This window comes from Rhipicephalus sanguineus, chromosome 6 (assembly GCF_013339695.2).
Source record: "Rhipicephalus sanguineus isolate Rsan-2018 chromosome 6, BIME_Rsan_1.4, whole genome shotgun sequence".
NCBI classification, from domain to species: domain Eukaryota; kingdom Metazoa; phylum Arthropoda; class Arachnida; order Ixodida; family Ixodidae; genus Rhipicephalus; species Rhipicephalus sanguineus.
The window spans coordinates 145,287,541-145,308,363 of NC_051181.1; the positions used below are offsets into that span (position 1 = coordinate 145,287,541).

General features: G+C 44.8%; 2 protein-coding genes across 3 annotated transcripts; one reads left to right on the forward strand and one right to left on the reverse strand.

The window, feature by feature from the left end:
- The first annotated feature begins 21 nt into the window (after positions 1-21).
- On the forward strand, positions 22-1,959 carry LOC119396669 (protein MIX23). 2 transcript variants are annotated; one of them, XM_049417188.1, is made up of 5 exons: positions 22-178; positions 249-521; positions 587-646; positions 1,521-1,584; positions 1,660-1,959. In XM_049417188.1, exons 1-4 carry the CDS (start codon positions 116-118, stop codon positions 1,566-1,568), a joined length of 444 nt encoding a protein of 147 aa, XP_049273145.1. In that variant the 5' UTR covers positions 22-115; the 3' UTR covers positions 1,569-1,584; positions 1,660-1,959. The 2 variants fall into 2 exon arrangements, with proteins under 2 accessions (XP_049273145.1, XP_037519894.1); XM_037663966.2 differs by having other exon boundaries at positions 1,521-1,959.
- Positions 1,641-18,867, reverse strand: LOC119396664 (ubiquitin carboxyl-terminal hydrolase 16). Its single transcript, XM_049417186.1, has 12 exons — positions 18,334-18,867; positions 15,416-15,671; positions 15,048-15,148; positions 14,365-14,522; positions 12,966-13,085; positions 12,659-12,780; positions 11,245-11,332; positions 9,741-9,831; positions 8,020-8,108; positions 5,558-5,909; positions 4,550-4,749; positions 1,641-1,886 (listed from the first exon to the last, which is right to left on the reverse strand). Exons 1-12 carry the CDS (start codon positions 18,419-18,421, stop codon positions 1,677-1,679), a joined length of 1,875 nt encoding a protein of 624 aa, XP_049273143.1. The 5' UTR covers positions 18,422-18,867; the 3' UTR covers positions 1,641-1,676.
- Positions 18,868-20,823: the final 1,956 nt, after the last annotated feature.

Consider the following 20,823-nt stretch of genomic DNA (forward strand, 5'->3'; position numbering starts at 1 on the left):
TTCTAGTGCATGCGCTGCCTGTATGTCGCGAGCAATTGATACCGATTATACCGGTCAACAAAAAAGTATTGTACGAATGTGCGTCTAGAGCAGATGCCGCTGAACTTGTGCGAACATGGCGGCCTCCGCATCAGCCGGCGAGTCTGCTGTCCCATGTGACGATTTCATGGCATTCCAGGTAATGTTAAAAAACTCTGCAGCCACATTTGTTCCTTGTTTTCTAATGTGCAATCACCGTACATTTTCAGGAAGTACTACGGAAGTTTCGTCGTGTAGACGACACCATTATATATTCTTTAAACACAACTTTGCCAACGGAGTCATTTGCCGCCGAGTGTGACCCCTCCGCGCTTTGCCAAAAGTTGTACAAAGAGCTGTTAAACGCTTATTCCCAACGGGACAAGGCGATAAAAGGGTGCCTGCAGCAGTCGAAAGACAAACTGGACCATCTGCAAGAGCTGCGCGCAGCGAAAGGTGACGACCAGGCAACTTTAAGGGAACTTCGGAAAGAGCAGTCCAAGGTGGGTGCCTGCTCGCAGCCGAGACCGGGCTGCTTGTGAACGTGCGCTTCTCTTGCGCCTTCCAGATTCGTTTACTGCGGAACGAGCTGAACGTCGAAGAAGTTGTCAAGGACCGCAGTTTAAAGGTGGGTGGAGCATCCGACCCTGCGAGAATCATCCAGTGATCTATAGGCATGATCTTCAAGCAACCTCTCGATGAACACCAGCCCTTAATTTCCTAATGTAGAGATATTTTCTGTATTGTCGCCGATGTCTTATCGGTGTATAATAATAATAATAATTGTTGGAGTTTAACGTCCCAAAACCACGATAAGACCAGTACGACTTTATCTCGAGCGCATTATTAGCGGCAGTTTTATAACAAAAGCGCGAAAAAAGAACGGTAGAAGTGGCTGCAGGCAAGAATACATGGGAAGGTAATCTGTATATGTTACAAAGTTGTACTATCTGTTCTGGCTGGTTTCCAAGACCTGAACCGTAGCATTGTAATTGTCTTGCTACTATTTAGTCTAGTAGAAGAAAATACTAACACAATGTGAGCCAACTTATTCATTGGTGCTTACATCACTGGATCGCAGTCTAGGGCAAGCAGTTCATGTGCTCAAGTGACTTCGACCATGAAATAGACACCTGTTGAACATGCGTAGACATAGGTTTTAGTTTCTGCAGTATGGGCCAAGTGGGCATAGGAAATTATTGCCGTGGTCAAATTCTTCAGCTATTCAAGGCAGGTTCCAGATTTAGATGTCTGCTGCGGCATCGCCGCTATAGTTTTCACATGACGTCACAGATGCAGCTTCTCATTGTGCTAGTATGCAAACATCCTGCAGCAGTGATGTTAGTGAGCTACGTTATGAAGTGCATTTTGTTTTACTTTTTGATGGTGACCATTCTTCATCAATTCTTCACATGGCGTACCGAATGTGCTGTTGAGTTTCTTGTTTATGCATCAGTGAAAACTATACAATCTAACAGTGAGTTACAATGCTATCTGTGCAGGCGTTCCACGACCGGTGCCGGCTCTTCTACAGCCCACCAGAAGTTTGATACAAAGAAACACTAGGTGCCCCCAGCTACTACTACCACTGAATTGTTTTGTAGATAAATCAGCAACACGAATTCTTCTTAAAACTTCCAGACAGACTTGTGGCATCTTTATTCTTGCAGTGTGTCGGCACGACAGTAAAAGAGCAGGTAAGCTTGGCTGGCCAGCACCTTCTGTTGCGTTGCGGGCACCACTCTACTGTCACTGGCATGGAACCAGCTGCCACCGGCACCGCGCACGTATGCTGTGTAGTGGCCGCCGGTCATCCTGCCCGCATGTTCCACGACTCCGTAGAGAATGTAGGTCGCCGGGGCCTTCATCTGAAAAGGTGGCCGGCAGAAGGCAGAACAACCATTCAATACCCAACATAGCAGTTACAAAATAAATTTTGAATGAGTGACTTGCTCTCGTTGAATACTTTACAGCCTCTCTTGATGGAAGGCACCAAAAGGCCTCCAGCAATTGGCACTAACAGGAATATCTGCATATCTGTTAGATGGCATTGAACGATTCATACAAATGCAAACCATATGAAGAAACATGCACAGGATGTCTGCACTTCGCACGGGATTTGTCCCGTCTTTCCTAGTATATGTACAGCCTGTGTTCTTATGCACAATCACACTAATTGAACACATCCCAACACCTCATTTCAATCGTTCTACGCCAAGGACATGTATTATCAGCAATTATGAGGCACCAGATTTGCAAGCCGCCGTGATCACCGCAATTTAGTACATTTCTACTGACCATGCATGTACACTATTTTGAAATTTAGCACTACACATATTTATGCCAGTTATGATAGCCAACACTACATCTGCATTTCAATTAAAGAGCCCTGCAACGTGGTAACGATAGACCTGACAGCGGCCAGTGAAGTTTCGATTTATAGATCAGATTGTGTTCCCTTCCATATTGGTGCAGAGTGTAGGTATCGATATGATAAAGATACACAATGGTTACACACTTCCGCCTGCACTACATGGCAACGCGGGGGAAATGAAACTTGCACAGACATTGTAGCACCAGAATAAATGTCTTTGTAAACTGCATGTTAGTCCAAGATGCAATCAGAGCAATTTCTTATAAGTCACCAAATAGTGCAACAAGGAGCCCAATCAGACACAGTAGACTCTCCCTTAAGCGGAACCTGAAGGGACCAGGAAAATGTTTTACGTTTAACAGGAGTTCCGTTTACTGAGAGAGGAACAGAGGTGCAGAATCCAAGCACAAAACCAATCATGTTAGAGGCAGTTGTTCCATTTAAGCAGCAGTTCTTTTTACTGAGAGTCCATTGTATAACTAATAGGTGCAGCATAGCAATGCTTGCTGACATGGCTGCATGAATTTCCTTGCATTTTTTTTTTTAAATGGCCCAGCATAGTATACTATAACAATATACGTCTGGCTAATAGTTAGCACCATCTAATTGGAGAAGTTCTTAGTATGAACGCTGCCACAGCCAGTCTCCCACTGGTATCACAATTGGCGAAAGTATTGCTTTGGTGACAATAGCAGCAATGTTTGTGACAATGATCGTATTGCGGGATCACAAGAGTTTGATTCCTCCTTGAGCCAGTTGTGCATGAGCCTCAAACCAAGGGTGTGCGCATGAAGTATGAGTGGTTGAACAATCTTTGCTGGCATTGTACCAGTGCAAGTAACAGGACCTGCATGCCAGAAAAAGCAAGAAAATTGTAGCAGTTGAGTCTGTTTGTGGCATGAAGAAGTACATAATGATGGCATCGTGGCATACTGAACAATACCTGTACTCTTGCCCACTAAAGCAGTATGGTGAATGGTGCAAGCTGATTGACGTTCGCCGTGAAAGCAATACTCTGTGTGACAGGCTTAAATAGGAACAGAAATACAGGACCACGAAGTTGTCGACCACAACATTTTTGTCGTACCTTTCTGTTCTTATCTGACCATGTCACACAGAAATCTGACCAAGACAGAAGTTCAGGAGAATGTGGAGGATTGATGAGAGATTGTCGAACGGGGAATGTCGCAGCAGCCAATGTTTCGACGAGAGGACTTGTCTTCATCAAGCCAGCAAGTGCTTTCCTTAGCGACGTCTTTATGTGTGCCTGGCTCACTCTCCCCCACCCTCAACGATGGAGGAGAAGAGTAAGCATGTGCACGAAGAGACAAAAATAGAAAGAAGGCGGCTACAGGAGACAGAAAGGTGGGAGCGACAAACAGACGCTTGGAGTTGTACAATAATGCGGAAACACTGGGGTTGGTTTCTTTGAAAGATTGTGCAGAAACAGAAGCTGTGAATTATTGTTACTTCCGTGACGATCCTTGCACAAAGTGGAAGTAACAAAGCTTAGGTGTGCAGGAAAGGCCACAATTCCTTGCATGTTGCAGTGCGAAGGGCAACAGGTGCCCTTTGAGCAGGTGCTGCACAAGAGTGCCACTCACACACAAGGAGTTTTGCAGTAATGTTCGACGGGGACAGAAGTAGATGAAATTAACAATCTTTGGCAGAGAAATCAGATTTGGGGCAGATGGAGGGCACACCTGGAGAGGCTAGAGCTGGAAACTTGCTTTGAATAGTCTGGTATAAAACTATATTTCAATTAAAGTGAATTATAATTGGATATGAAAAATCCCAATTACAAGAACATACCAGCAGTTAAGGTTAAGTGATGCACATTCAAGATTAAACAAAACTGTATAAGAGTGCCTAAAAGCCCACTTTTTCAAAGTAGATTAATGTAGAACAAAGGACATACTATACTGTGCATCAGAGTAAATGCCCTTTGTTATAACTGGGGTTTCAATGCTCATCCAAAATAGAACATCGAGACTCTCCAATCTCAACGCAAATGGTACTCCACAAAAATTCTTATTCGTCACGAAATAATGTGGAGTGTGTTGCTAAGAGGTAAGGGCTTCCGAGAATTAACGCAATCATGCAGTCTTCCACTGGCTTCATTTCTTAAGACTAAGAAACAGGAACCTTCACACTCACCTCCGCATCTCTGCAACAAAACGGTGTTAGGTCAAGCTCCACTGGAAATGGCACGTGCTTCTGCACCTTCCGCAATGTGGCACCCTGCTGGAAGCGCTTGAGGTGCAGCGTTAGGACTCGGGGAGCTTCGAACACCTGCAGCTGCAGGCTTGCTGCTGCACGTGCTGCCTTACAGCCCTCGCAGTGTAGACCGTTGGCCCCTGTGAGACATACAAGGCACGCATGCACCTCAGTTTCCAACAACATCAATGTTGAGGGTCAACCTACGCCTCCGATAATAGGTGTGTGCACGAGGGGGGGCAGGGGGGGGGGGGGGGCTGATCCCCCCTAATCACCTAAGAGGGGGGTGCAAAGGCTTCCCCATACGTTTACTCAATTATGCTCACTCAGGTTTTTGATGACAACCATGGCCGAAGGCCCCTGATGTTGCATTCCGAAGACTGTTTACTTCCCATCTTTACTTTTCTTTTCTTTTTTTTTTTTTGTATAAATTGTGAAGCATCCTGACCTTTGGACTTGGCTAGTGCGGAGGGGGGGGGGGTGTACTGTGATGAAACTGCCCCCCTACTGGGGAATCCTACGCACGCCTATGCCTCCAATATTATGGTACATCATGAGTGTTTTGAATTCTTCCCCCATCAGAATGTCGTTGCATTATCTGGGAATCAAATACCAACCCAGTACTCAGCAGAAGAATGTTGCAGCCGATATGCCACTGCAGTGAATGAAACGAGACTTACAAAAACTGACAAAGCAGATCCAACTGTCCTCCCCTGTACATTACAGGTATGTCAGTGAACTAAGCAGAAATGAAGCTTCCATTTATTTTTAACAGACAGAACCTTCACTTTGAAGTACAGTAAAACGTCACTATAACAAAATCACATCTGACATGAGAATGACTTTGTTATATCCGTGTATTCGTAACACTGTCCGAATGGCAACACAATTCTTCATTTACTTCATTACATCGAGATTCGAGTGCATGTTCATACTTCTGTAACCTACCAGCAAGCAGTTCTGGTGCCGTGAAGCTTCGCAAGCAGGCCTCCAACGATCCCTCGGCCGGGCCCTTGGTGACTGCTGGTTCGTGCAGGTGGAGGCTCGACATCTGTGCCGTCAGCTGCTCCTCGCCAGGTGACCCGTTGTCTTCCTCGTCGGCCTCCGTCGGATCGATGCCGCCCCCGCTCAAGGCCTCTCGGTTGGGCGTCTTGGCTGCTGCGCTGTTGCCGCCCTCCAGGGCCTTTCTGCGAGCCCCTCTGCCACGCGGTGTGCTGTGTGCTCCTGTACTTCCACGTGGTGGCTTCTCCTCCGGGATGGGCAAGGACAGGTCCTGGAAAGGCTCTTCTCTGCGAGACACCTGCAGAGATTCCCGAAAGTGTAGTGCATTATCGAGATGGAATTTCTTGTCCAGAAAAAGAGGAATCATCCTCATCATCAGCCTGACTACGCCCACTGCAGGGCAAAGGCCTCTCCCATGTTTCGCCGATCACCCTGGTCCTGTGCTTACTGTGGCCAGGCTATCCCCGCAAGATCCTTAATCTCATCTGCCCCCCAACTTTCTGCCTCCCCCTCATGTGCTTGCGTTCTCCTAGAATCTAGCCTGTTACTCTTAATGACCAGCGGTCATCTTGCCTACACGCTACATGCCCTGCCCATGCCCATTTCTCCTTCCAGGTCCATAACAATAAGCAAAGGTGGATCGCAAATGAACGTCAATTAATAAATGTAGCCTTGAAGACTTCTTTTTGATTCTTATTCATCAGCACATCAGTCATGGTAAACAGAGGCAGAGCAACCTTAAAGGGACACTAAAGGCAAATGTTAAGTTGACGTTGATTGCTGAAATAGCATTCCAGAAACCTCGCAGTGCTTGTTTCGTGCCAAGGAAATGCGTATTTTGAAAGAAAATCACATTTTAGTGGTCCGCGCAGTGTTAGCGCACTCCAAATTGCCCGCCTGAAATGGGCCTCCTGGCGTAGCGTTTGCCTTGCCCAACGTAGCCCGCCTTTACTGCGCAGCAGCCGACACTGCGGTTTCTGCTCTGAAGGGCACATTACAAGCCTTGCCCAAGTTGCAGTTGCTCTTGTAATCCTCTGCACGTAAGTGCAGCGAGCACATGTGCAGATTTCTAGGTTGTTTAGCACAGTTTTTTGCACACTGGTTGTTTAGCATACTTAATAAACACCCAAGTGTTTAACGCACTTGGTTGTTTAGCAATGAACCCCTATGCCACTTCAACGTAGGGGTTCACTTGCGGCACCCATTGGAAAGTCACATCGGTTCCTTTGCTACAGCTGCTGCTGCTCAAGCGGCACACACCATTCAGGCACCCGGCAACATAACAGGGATGCGGCATTTTGTTGAACTTTCCGTTAGAGCAACTGTCATGAGCGTGCCAAGCACACACAACAGTACTCGATAATGAAACTACCACTGAGACGCGAGCAGAGAGCAGCCCGGCAAAAACGGAACTTTTAAACCACCCGTGCCGTTCTCCTTGGTAACGCCAAGTTCTTCTTTTCATGAATGAAACAGAAACGCACAAGTAGCATTTTATTATGTCTTGTAATGTACAGAACGTTATTTTTTATTATGAGTAGTTTGAGTTCTAGTGATTAATTGTACTCGGGACTCTTGACATCATCAGGCTCATTCCAAAATGTCCCACTGGTGGCACATACTGTGTCCTACATTTACCTTAATTTCTCTATTAGTAGAGCACTGCTGTTGATAATAGTACTGACGTTTTAGGCGTTCTCAAACATTCACCTTTCACTCTGACATAAACTGTTATTTGCCTTTAGTGTCCCTTTAAAGAACGCTACATAAGTGAAAAAATAAATCAGTTTGGACTGATAAATTACTATTTGGGAACTCTATTTCCATTAATTGAACGGTCAGACTAATTATTAGGAGTCTGGCCGTATTAGAAGTCTGACCGTTTTTCTCTCTCTTTCTTTCTTTTTTAACACCAATGCCCCAGTCAGTGTGATTCCACAAATTTCAAACTTTTTTCTTTCACATTTGGGCCTTGCTGGCTGAATAAAAGTTACTAAAACCTGCTACGTTCAGTCTCTGACTTCCCTGGAACACAACATGATAAACTTTCATAAATAGAGAATTATATACACCCTAAAACATGTCAATATCCACGACATCACAGCGAACTTTAAGGTTGCATCGTTAGCAGTCTTCTTTTCGAACATTTTTTGGCTTCACAAGTGTCTTCTTGCCAGAAAATTGGTGTTCTTGATACAGTGGAAGGGTATTAAGTGAAATCATTTTTCAACTTTACTGTCCTTTTGAACTAGTAGCTAACACCCAGGCTATTCTCGCCGTTGTGCAGGGCCAGCTAAATTTAATCACCTTGATTTGTGTTAAACTAATGCACACAACTGCTTTTCATGTTCCCAATCTAAATTTGCATGCAGTGGATGAACACAGCCAACGGGAAGGGCACTGCTTACTTTACCACACTGCTGGCAGACAATTGTGCTGAGCAGGATTCCGCCGAATATTTCATCCAGTGGTGTGCGAGCCACGGCTTTCTTGTACGCTGCAACAAGAAAAATCACACAAGCTTAACGCAACCATTTTCGTTAATCACACACTCATTTTGACCTTTATCCGGACACTTCTGCAGAATGACAAGTTGCTGCCATAATTAAAGCGCACTGCGAATGCGCAACGTTGCCGAGAAAGGGAGGTCAGGTAGTAAGCTAACGTAAAACAGAGCACACATTTTATGCATTTCATCAGACTCACAAAGCAATCATGGCTAGGTGTGATCATGAGCCTACTGAAATTCATCTTAAGTAGCGAAGGACATGGCAAGGAAAAAGAATGAAATAGGACAGGTGCCGATCCTGTCTTCTTTTTTTTTTCAAGTAATAAATTCCGGGGTTTTATGTTCCAGAACCACAATGTGGTTATGGAGCATGCCATAGTGGGAAACTCCGCAATAATTTTGACCATCTGCAGACATTTAAGGTTAACCTAAATCTAAGGACAGGGTGTTCTTGAATTTCGCTGCAACCAAAATGCAGCCGCTGGGGCAGGAATCGAACCCGCGTCCTTGAGCTTAGTAGCGCCACGCCTTGGCTGCCATGGCGGGTTGTTGTCTTTCTTGTCCTCATTCGTAATGAAGCGGTACAGACTAACCTAGTTGTCAGTATTGGCATTTCAACACAACTGCAAAGCAAAGGCCTCATCTCTCATCTCACTCCACAGAATCCACTGCTGTTTTGGACTGAGGGTGGCAAAGAATTGTGGTGTTTGACCCGAGGACATATGACAGGGTACAATGTAGGGATGTGCGAACAGTAAATTTTAGCTTCGAAGCAAATTCGAAGTGCCTAGTGGTTTGGTTAAATTATTTCATATCGAGTGGTTCGAATAGTATGTATCACATACTATAAAAAAAAAATGAGCATATTTGTCATGACCCAACTAACCTGCACAATATTTTCTAAAATTAGAACAAGGCATGTGCAAATGTCGTTTTTTCTGATTCGAAGTGAAGTGGAAGCAACTTTGAATAGTAATACGATTTGAATTTCAGTAGGATGCAAGTGAAAACTGGTAAAATATGTTACGTTTTAAAACTCACTATACACACTTAGAGCATATAAGCCCATAAAACAAGCTTATAAACTTAAATGATTAATCGATACAAGGGTTATATGTTCGTCATTTAACCTTGAAGTAAGACTTTGCGGCAGTGCAGATTTTTTCCGGATAGGCGCAGTGAAACCACCTTTACAGAAAGGGGGGGGGGGTTACATGCAGTCTAATACTGTATACACTTATTCATTCATTTCAAATACTTCGAAATTTTGTATAAATTCGTGTTGAAGCAAATTCGAATACTGCAACATTAGTTCAAATATTCTAAGTGCTTGAATATTCACACATGCCTAGCGCGATGAAAACCTGCCCATCTGTGGATCTGGCAAAGGTGTCACATCTCTCAGCACTGACGATACAGAACACCATATAAGTTTGCATTTCAAGCCAAGCTTGCGTGACTTCAGATGATTCAACAACTAATTCAACAAAGCTTAGTGATTTCATCGCATTGTTCAACGTAAAATGTGTGCAACAATGTTGGCAGGGGGATGTTTCTGATGTAAACCGAATCGTTCTCACATCACATGTGCAAAATATTTTCAACCACCACTCAACTCACCCTGAATCTTAGCCTTGGTGTCTGGCTCAACCTTGTTTGGGTCCACCTTGCTGCTCAGTCCAAATGCTTGCAGGACGGCTTGTTTTTGTCGCTGTATACACATACAAAAAAAAAGAGAAAATGTGCCATAAGTAAACCAACAACTGCTCACCTAAGTAACTACAAGACGAGCTTACATGGTATGCAGTACAATTGTGCAATTGCTGCAGTTCATACGGAACAAAAAATCTAGGAACTTTAATGGTGTTTTACTCACTGGGTTGCTGAATTCAGCCTATCAATTCCATATCACAATCCAGGGTAATGCCTGTTTGACAAAGAAACCTTCATTTTGAGGCAGTGCACTTTTTCATTACTGTCAGTTGAAGGCTGTTGCACGCAAAGGTTTAGTGATATTCAGTGCAAGATGCACTTGCAAGAAAGTGCATTCATGGAGCTTACTTTGCTGTGTGTAAGTGTTACATCAATAGCAGTGCTTTGAAAATAAATGAAAATTCTTAAGGAAGCCAATGCACTCTAGGAAGTTGAATTATGAAACCACATCTTTCTGATTTCAATTTTTATGATATATATCAAGTTACAGAAAGCACCGTTCTTCCTCTGACCATGGATGCCGTCTCGTTTGATTGACACTGACACTTCACTATTTTTAGTATTTCTGAGTACACACTGCATCGCTTAATGTTGGATGCTGTGCTATCGCCTTGGCTCACAATGATCTATAATGCCAATGTTATTTTGTAAATATGATGCAAAATAATGCACCAGATGATTCACTGGTCACTGGTGACATCAACAAAGTGATGTTTGATAAGATGAAGTTGCACTCATTAAAAAAAAAAAGTCGCTACACATGCCACTTTGGCTGGTGTGCTTATTACACAATATAATTAGCTTTGCAGCATGCAGCAGCATGCAGTGAACACTCTCCATTGCTCTTCTTAAGCATTAGAAGCATGTAATAGAAGCAAACCTGAAAGCTTCATAATCTATCACCTCTACTTCACTGCTCTCTGTGAAAGTAGGAAGCTACTTGTGCCTGCTGAATATTGTGGAGTAATAACTACAGACACATAAAGACAGATGAAAACACAATCTATTACCATTAAGTGAAATCCAAACTTAGCAGATTAGCAGACTTATTCGCATTCCTTCAAGCCTCCTCCTTTCTACATGACTCAAGGCAGCAAAAAATGAGAAAGTCAACTTCTTTTTTCTTTTTTTAAAAAACTCTAGTTCCACATCTGCTATAGTGACTTAGTGGCTATGGGACTGCGCTGCAAAGCTAGAGGCCATGGTTTTGATCAGGGCAAGAAAGAAGCCCCAAGCGATCCAAGCTAATCTCGTGTCCTTCATAATGACATGGTGCGGGTCAATTGGATTGCTATCTCAGCAGGTAAAAATGTTAGAATTTAACTAAGTGGCTAACATTTGCTATGAAAACCTCTACGACCAAAGAGCTGAATATATGGCACGCAAGAAGTTAGGAGACGTCATAGCGTACCTTGACCTCTTCGGTGCGCACACCTTCAAGCAGATGACGCAGAAGCTCGTGGCTGTCGTGTTGTTGGTGGCCTCGGAAATGCGGTGCCCTGTGGTAAAAACCACAATTGATGAGCCGGCACCAAAAATTTGGGCAATTTGTTCTCAGGCAACTTCATATGCAGTCCCTCATCATGAATCATGATACAGTGCATTACAGTTACTGATCTAGCAGCATGATTTTACTGTAGCATGCTTTCTTTTCTGAACACGGAAGCTACCAGTGTAGCAGCGTGACATCACAACACAATGGACAAATGTGAAGGGATGATCAAAACCAACCTCTTTTTTAAAGTATACCTGTGGCTTATCTTAAAGAAGTCAAATGCTGAGTGTACCTTTTAGTCTACTTGTGGCATAGGACGCGCACTGATGTGACCCTACCTAAATGCAATATGTGCCTCGTCAACTGGACAAATAGCTAATAATAAGTTTGGTTTGGCGGATAAACTCTGCAGCACATATTTAAGGTCTATCCTGTATACATCTCAGGCAAGCAAAATACTGGCCTACCCAAAACATTTACGGAAGAACCAGAATAAATTTAACTGAAAGGGGATTGCGAAAAGCCCCCTTTCACCTTCACATAGCCTGGTCTCTTAACAAAAATTTTAATTTTTATCATATACAAATGAAATTTTCAGGCAAAGTATATTTTAGCCTGCTGAAAGCAGGTACGCAAATAATTTTCTTTCTTATCTACTCAAGTAGTTTTTGGGATAATTAATATATTATGAAAAATTGATTTGCCCAACTTTTCTGCACTTTTATCATTAAATATCCTAGAAAGATTTATATGGGCATATTCTAGAATAATCAGAGATCACAGCTAGACTATCACTGTAATTTTAGCTCTATTCGTACAAAAGTTATTGCCATGTGTAATGTGGTGACTGGGAGCCCCAGAATTTTTGTGATTTGTATCGCCAAATAAAGAACTGTTTCATAAAACATGTTACAATTTGTTAGTTTCATTGTGTGTAGGTACCCACAAGCTTTCAATTGCAACAATAATCATCGTCATCTGACTTCTAGATCAAAAGATAATGTGGGAAACAGCACAGCATATAGGAGAAAAATGCCTTTTTTTCGGGGGGCGTTAGTGAGCGAAAATGGTCATGAAGCTGAGTTTAGAGCGTAATAACAAAAATAAGTACTCATTAGAATGTGCTACTATTGCACTGAATTCTCTTGGATGTCTAGATTGTGAAAAAAATTGTTCCAGAAAGTGTACTTTTTGACGATACTTTGGTCTAGAAGACCAGTGCCACCCCTTAACTTCGGGCTGGCATCAGTGTTTTTTATGAGAACAAATTCTCCTTCCCTGAACACTGAAAGGCTCAGGGTGTTTGCTGCTCAGAAGCGAGGTTCCTTACACTTGGCAGACCTTGGAGAATAACGCCCTCGGATGAGGACTTCCGATTCGGAGCTCTTGAAGGAACAAGGCCAGCGCACTGGTCAGTGGGCCAGGTCCAGGGAGCTCCACATTTAGTGAACCCTGCATGGCAAACAGGCTCGGGTGTACCAGGTTCACAGGCCTACCACCGGGAGTAGAGCGCATGGGTAACCTTTTCTAAAGTTACCCATGCTCAATTTTTTGTCGAATTTCCCACGGGTGGCAAAATGATGGGTGCGCAGTGCCGTGACTAAGAGCACATTGCAGGTATTTATCGCATATCTTACCAACTCGGGGTTTTCAGAGCCTTCTACTGTTGAACCAGGATCAAACGTGCATTGTAGCTTGGAAGCACACCTCTTGGCTAGTAACGGCTGTAACAATGGCGTCTGGCCGAGGCCCTGCGAGTCCATAAGCGTGTCTTGAGAAGCACGCACACATAGTAAAGTGACAAGGCTCAAGTAAGCAAGCTCCAGCACAGATGAGTTGGGTCCCTGTGCATCAAAAACAGCCAAGCCATGCCACTTGGGCTTCAATGCAGTAAATGTAAAGCACTCAGAAGAGCATTTCCTGTATCATGACCGAACCTTAAGCATTATATTGTCAAACCATACCACGTACAGATCTTCAGGTGAAGAACCAGGTAAGCAACCAATCACATGAAGCTCACAATGATATCAATGTTAAGCTAGTTGGTAGGGAGTCACCACAGAAGGACTTAGGCATACAGACCCAGACACAAGAGAAGGGAAACAGACAATGAAGCATTACTTAGCTGTATCACATCTGTAACCAAGTTCCTGATATAACCTACCACATTAGGTGCAAGTAGAACTGTCTATGAGGACACTAGCGCAGAGTACAAATGAATTTGCTTATGCTCTTTTCCGTGCATTTGAAACATGATGAGAAGCTTACCACTCACAACGTTGTTTCTCCCAAAGGCTGCATAAGGCATCTTGACAGCAAGCATGTATCTCAGAGCAAACCCAAGGAAATTACAGTGGTTTGATGGCCTTTTCTTTCTTAAAGCATATGCAAAATTGCCCCTGCATTTGAAGAGGTGTTGCAAAACTATGCACAGCTGGAAACTGCCAAGGTGATTTTCACACGGTGGTACTACACTGCCTTTCTTTTAAGCGCACCCTGAACAATAACAAATCCTAAAATTCTTAAGACCAGGATTGTTGCTTGTTAGCCTTACTCTGTGTAAAGAGCCACTCATTCGCCAATGTTCTCCTACACAATTTTCGCTTGAGTGCCACATGCAGGCCGAGCACATGACATTCAGTGGACCGAGGAGAGCTATGTTTGCTTTAAATTTGAACAATGGGGATCTGCCAGTTTTGGTGAACAATCTTTATCAAATCTGCAGACCAATTTCTGACACCTAGTAAACCATTCTTAGAACCACATTATCATATCATTGTGCAGGATGTAATGTCTACTGACATGATAGATTGTTGCCTCCCTGCCACTTGTCGGAAAATGCAAAAGGTGAACATACAGAGCAGCAGCTACTGCATGTTGCTCCGATGGTGATGCGGGCGTGTTCTATTCCCGTTCCTCTACCCAATCCCACAAGAGGCAACCCCAGTATCACAGTTGGTGATGAAAATGATGCTACATTCTTAATATCAAATGGGATTGAGCCAATAGAAAAGAAAAAGGAGTTCTTGCCTGGAGAACAGCATTGAAATAGCAGGTATTGCCAAGGTTGCTGAGACCTTTCACTGATGTCCAGGTGCCGCAAGGCACCCTCTGTTCCTTGACGTCCCCGCTTCCGCCCTCAACGCAGTTGGTCTCTGCTGCCGGCTCTTCACCTTCCGCCTGGGCTGCCGTGGCTGCAAACAGACAGAGAGTGACGGAAAGGCTCCAGAAATTTCTTTCAGTGGCCAAACACGCTGTTCTGGATGACTTGAACTGCACTCACACAGATACTGACGGTGGAACGTGAAGCTGTCCTTGAGACAAACAAGAACATCAACAGAGAACACATTGCACTGCTACACTTTTACGCAACAATGCAATTATCAGTCACATAGCTGACTAAACTGCACAGGAAACAATCATAGGAAACATGATTCAGCATGATATATGTGGTAAATGTGAGCCAGGCAAAGAAACAGCAAATTAAGTTAAGCTCTAGGAACAGATTTATCTCAGCATTTCAGACCTGGATTAAAAGAAGTATAAAGTGTTTCCTAGAAAAGCACAGCTGCAGCTGCCGAATTACAATAAATAGGCGATCCCTTAATATGAATAAAAATTAACAGCATGAATGGAGAAGTAACGTCAAACACTTTGACGATATCTTTCAAACAAGCGCAGCCCACCCTACAGACCACCAAGCAAGAAGCAGCACCAACCTTTGGCTTTCTTGCTGCTGGAAGCCATCTTTTTCTTCAGGTTCTGTACTATCTGTGTCACCTGTGGATTGGCCTCCACCCAGTTGTTGCAAGGAAAGCACCTGCAACAATGAAATGACCACCAAGTGTGCAAAATATGAAACACACAATGACAGAGTGAATGGACAGTTCTTTCACAAAATGAAAGGTGGCATTTCATCATTCCCTTTCACCTTTCAATATCAAGGAATGCACCACCTAAAGCACACTACATTGTTTTTAAATAAAACTCGCACCTTCCACTGCAATGATGCCTCCAGTCCAGGCACGGTTTTCAGAAAGCAAAATATACAAAACCAAAGTGACAAAAGAAATGTGTGTGTGCTCACCAGAGCTGCAGTGTCTGACCAGAGAGTGCGAGGGCATGCGAGTCTGAGTGCGGCGTCTCCGAATGACACACGCCATGCTTTGCTGTGCCACCACATCCTCGATGACCGCACTGTAGGCAAAGCCACGTCTCGAGCTGCACCTCGCCGCCCTCACAGTCGTCGCACACGTCCAGACGCACCGGATTTCGCAGCACCTGCTGCCGTAGCCGACGCAAGCCGACTGAGCTACGCTGGTGAGAGCAGTTTGTTGAACTTCCTGTGGAAACATTTTTGTAAAAGTTTTTTCAGCTTAATGGGTGGGATTTTACAGAGCACAATTGGAGGCTTCGAAGTATATAACTCACTCGCATAGTTAACGGGGGCCATGAAATCCACTTCTCCATCATAATCTGTGTTATGTGGGTCAATCCTTGTGCATTCACAAACAACTGGTGAAATTTTAGTGCATTTGGTCGAGTCGGGCAACACTGGTGCACTAGCGAGCTGTGACCTAACAAGCTGCTTGCTGTGCAAGTGTACGCATTTCGGCGAACGATTTTGTTCCGTGCTCAGCTACACGTGCAATCGAGCCATTTAAGCTTTCTTCAGCTTCACATTGAAATCGAACGCTTTGCAGAGGCTGAACTTTGGTAGAAGACGACGGCTCCACTCCATGCAGCACATGACGTCACACAAGCCATGGCAAAAATGGCAGTCGCCAGCAGTGGGCGGGGTTTATAGCCGGCGACTTCCAGCGCTTATTCTGCACAAAAATGTTCATTTACAAGCTGTTTTTCATATGGGAAACGTGCAGCACCTACAGGTGGCACAACAGTCCACTGCACCAATGTGCCACCAGCGCCACGAGTGGCCACTTCATTTTCAACTGGCGTGCCCCAAACCATCGTCTCTCCGTCTGCTACGCCTGCCTTGCATGCAAGTGCGTTAGCGCAAAGGCGACAAATTTGACAAAACGGCTAGGCTTTCAGAAAGTTGGCAGTGCAGGATTCTTTTACGGCCTCAGAGAAAGAGAAAGGACAAATTATACGGAATCAATCATGATTTCAATGTGACAGAAAGCACGGACGTACGACGGAGTGTTTTGAAAGGGCGATTCGTGTGGCTGGCCAGGTACCATCGATGTTGTATGCATTCTTCCTTGTCATTTTGCCAGCTTATTGTTGAGTAAACGATGACATTTGTGTCTGACGTGTGTTAGACAACCCCTTGCGACGGGAGCAAGTAAAACGTATGATCGCCGAACTGCATGTGTTGCATTTAGTAATGTGTGGCAGTTCCGCGAAGTTTTCCGTGCTGTAGTTCAGCCTCGTTCGTAGACGTTGCTCGGGCTGCATGAGTCATTAACTTTGTCATATGCTAGCTTTGCACGTGATATCTTAGCTGTCACGTAGCACAATAGAACGCTTGACGCAGCTTTGCTTGCACGCACAATGATGTTAAGGGCAACGGCCAGTACAAGGGGAATAAGTTTTAAATTCTCGTGGTCCGCAACGCATTTTGCCAGGCATGAGGGGCTTCTTCCTAACTGTTCCTGCTTACGAACTGCGCAGTCTGCGAATGGGGGTACGGTGGAAAAACAGCAGCAGCGTACGAAGCAAAATTGGTGGATCTGTTGACGGCTTTCCGCCAACGAAATGTAGACTGCAGACTCGAGATCACTTTGCCGGCTGCCACTAGGTTCCGTAAGCAGTCTAAAAATATCAGTTAACTTGCGTGCATGGAGCGTAAATTCACAGTGAACTAGCTACATGTACTTCATAAACATGCCCGCAGGATCACTTTCTTTACGTGGCGCACACTAATACAGCGTTCCCACCTGTTTCTGAAGCACGGTCACGGCGGAAAACTGAAAAAACATTGTTCCAGGTGCGTAGTTCTTATAGTTATTGGCACAGTTTATGACACAGCAATTTATGCACGACATTGCGAAGCACCGCTAACAACCTGACATGGCTCCACTCATGGGTCGGCTGCTGTGCGGAGCACGCCGGTAGCTTTCGTTCACTCCCACACCGCGGCACCACCAGCTCAGTGCACGCTTTCTATATGTATAGGCACCATAGACCCTCTACTTCAATTTTTACTGACAACCACAAATATTTGGTTGACCGTATCATGGTCCCTTTGAAGGTCGCCTCAGAGGCAATAATACAATTTAATGAAACATGCATGTGAAACACCGGTTTAGTTTACACTAGTTTTCTTTTTTTCAGAAGCTATATTTATGCTTTGTTTTGTAAAGAAAGTTTTTCAGCCCATAAAGTGACGAAAACGATCTGACATGACATGATTGAACTTGTGCTATGCAATTTAGTCTGAACACTGTCATTATTTATGAGTGAACTTGACTTATGTACATTCCCTGTTCTCCGATAAAGAATGCTTAAGAGCAAAGACTTATTGATTCAATGCAAATAGCTGCCAAAAGGTTACGCTGACTCGCATTTAGCATCTCTAGCAACTACTTATAGCTTGACTGATGTAAGCAGTAAAAGCTCTAGAATCTACCGCGTAAAATTCAGCGTCGAAGGTCGCAACATGGGCGAGCAAGCGGAGTTTTTCAACAAGAAACTCTCAACATCACATTGGCATAAGCCGTATGATGCGTTTGTTGCCCGTAGCGGACCTCCTCCCTTAGTAATCCCAACAACTACCGCACGGGATAAGCACTGTTTCTGCGGACGCGGCGTTACTATTCGAAACTAATCAGTTCACCAACAACATATGGCAAAGCGTAATAAGACAGCGGCACTAAACGACAGCTCTCGGTAGGCAGCACAGGGCACTTTTCAAGCACGATAATAGAGAAAAGGCGCGAGGAAACACCGCGCGTTGCTTCTTCCACAGCGGCACAACACTCAACAGAACCTCGCGGAGACCTGTCAACGCTGTATCAACAACTGGTTTTTGGTCGCTACCTTCGGCTGCATCTCCGACTTCGTCGCTTGAAGAATCGAGGATGTCGTCCGCCGGATCTTCCTGGTGCTTTTTCTTCTTCCTGACCATGCTGCGCTCGCAAACTTCAGCACATACGGCACGCAACGGTCTCCAGCACTCGAGGCGGTCGAAATCGTCTCACGACGGGCGCTACTCCGCATGAAAGGTGGGGTGAAGAAGACACGGCGGAGTGGCAACGCACAATTCGGTCTCCGTCGGCGAGCAAATGACAGCACGCAGCTACAAACGCTTGAATGTTCCGACGAGGTGTGGAGGCCACGACAGTCAATGCCCCAGCTCTACCCACATGCTGCCGGCAGTCAGTGGCCGTGCCGTCATAAAAGAGACGCTGTGGAAAGCAGTTACCCGGAAGGTGGTTAACCAACCGCAGAACGGCCTAATGAATCAACTTTCACGAGTGATAAGAAAGTGCTTGTAGCGTCTCGACAGCAGCGAGTGGACAACCGCGAGGCAGACGAAAGCAAGTGCTGCGCCGTAACACAGCCTGCGCCATGTCAAAAAGAAACAGGAACCGGATGTAAAGGGACGCTACGAGTGCCTTTCAAACTTTGGTTTCATAAATTTCGTCAAATTTCACTTTTTTTTTCAATTATAGCAAAATTATATTGTTTTCTGCCGCTGAAGAACATCAAACTTTTTTGCACTCCACTCTCTTCTAGTAATAAATACAAATCACGAAGGCCATGCTTCTTTTTCTAATAAATGTCATGGCCACCATGGTTTGAGTCGTTACATCGCTCCAGGAGTACAAGAGTTATTTTACTACTGTCTCAAAGATTTGTAATTTATATAGGCCGCGTCTCCTGCGCGCGGGTGGCAGGAGACGGTAGGTGGGGCAAAGCGTTCGGTTCACCCATATAGCCGCTTAAAACCGGCTTGACTTGGCTTGAATTGTATAAGTAGGTGGCGGCAGAGTAGCGTTCAGGCCGCCGTTTATTTCTGCGTGGTGTGGTGGGTGTTGGCAGAGACGGCACTACTGGTGTTGGTTTTGAGCGTGAACTGTGTGCGCGAGAACCGCCTCTGGCCGTGGTGTAACCGTGGGGACGTGGTCGCGTTGTGTAGAGTGTTGTAGAAAGTGATTCGTGTGCAAGTCGTTGCCGCTTTTGTTTCTGCGATGTCCCCGTGTTCAGTGGACCGCCGCCAAATCTATAAGCAACGATAACGAGCGTGAGATAAAGGCCATATTTGTGAATGTCTGTAATAGTAGTGGTTCTTGATGGAAAGGAAGAACGGAGTGTCTAGCGCGTTACGTCTAGCCGTAACTATAGGAGCCGTTGCAGTTACGTCTGGACGTAAGAATAACAAATCTTAAGGTTACGTCCAGCGTGAGATCAGACGCACCGAACCGATCGGCTCTAGTGGCGCAGCGGGCTAGTACGTGTCGTGCTCGGATCTGCGAGGATGTTGGTTCGAACCTCGCTGTTGTCCTTCTCTCTCTCTTTTTATTAAGTGCTCCACGGGCGCCGTAATATTTTTTGTTTAAGGAAATCGCCTTGGTGGCAGCGGTGGACGCCCCAGCCCACGTCGCGCTCCGTACTCTTGCTGTAGTGACACCAGCCACTCGAGCAAAATAGTGGAGCGACGACGGCGCACCGCGAAGCGACAGCGTCCCAGTGACACGAGCCAACCACTGAGACTGGCAAGATAATTATTCAACTTAAGTGCGCATTGTGAATCACACGGTGGACGTAACTTTAGCAGCTGATTATGGCTCCCTGCGTCGTCTGCTAGCCACACCGTGTTCGCTAGTGTGCGAACGTCCTGCGCGCGTCCTCAGAGGGCAGCCTATTCCGTTGTGTTAGCACAGCATCAAATGCTTGTACGTATGTCTGCACGATATAAACAAGCATTTCAATTTCCAAGGCTTGTATGCAGACTAATAAGTGAGCAAGACACGCAAATTGGGCGAGTTGGTGAGGTTCCATGGTAAAAATATAAAGCAGCGCTTTTTTAAACACAAGACGAAGGAATGGAGGGACACATACGTCTCTTCTTTCCTTCGTCTTGTGTTTAAAAAAGCGCTGTTTTATATTTTTAATAAGTGAGTGCATGCACGTGTCGGTATGGATGTGTGAATGCAGAATTTTTTAGAAACAATTATTATTTTATTTTATGTATTTAATACCCATAGCGCCCATTCAGGCATTACGTACAGTGGGGGGGGGGGGGGGGGTACAGAAGAAGAACAAGCATGAAAGTTGCAGGTGCAAATGAAAATGTAGATTATTCTACGCCGACACAAACGTACACAGCTGCGTCGAACACAGCTACATCAAAAATGTCGTATACATTGGGAAAACAATCTAAAATAAACAGAAAGCACAGTGATAATAGTTAATGGCAATGCGAACAGTAATTACAACAAAGCGCGGCAGTGGTAAATATATAGTACAGCACAAGATGCAAAGGAAGCACTAAAAGAAAACAACACAGTTTACAAATGGGATACA

Coding starts and splice junctions, on each gene's coding strand:
- LOC119396669 (XM_037663966.2), top strand. CDS start 116: ATGGCGGCCTCCGCATCAGCCGGCGAGTCTGCTGTCCCATGTGACGAT. Junction 179..248: donor ACGATTTCATGGCATTCCAG/GTAATGTTAAAA, acceptor GTACATTTTCAG/GAAGTACTACGGAAGTTTCG. Junction 522..586: donor TTCGGAAAGAGCAGTCCAAG/GTGGGTGCCTGC, acceptor TGCGCCTTCCAG/ATTCGTTTACTGCGGAACGA.
- LOC119396664 (XM_049417186.1), bottom strand. CDS start 18,421: ATGGTCAGGAAGAAGAAAAAGCACCAGGAAGATCCGGCGGACGACATC. Junction 12,781..12,965: donor GCTCTGAAAACCCCGAGTTG/GTAAGATATGCG, acceptor TTTGCCATGCAG/GGTTCACTAAATGTGGAGCT. Junction 1,887..4,549: donor TTTGTTGCAGAGATGCGGAG/GTGAGTGTGAAG, acceptor CCACCTTTTCAG/ATGAAGGCCCCGGCGACCTA.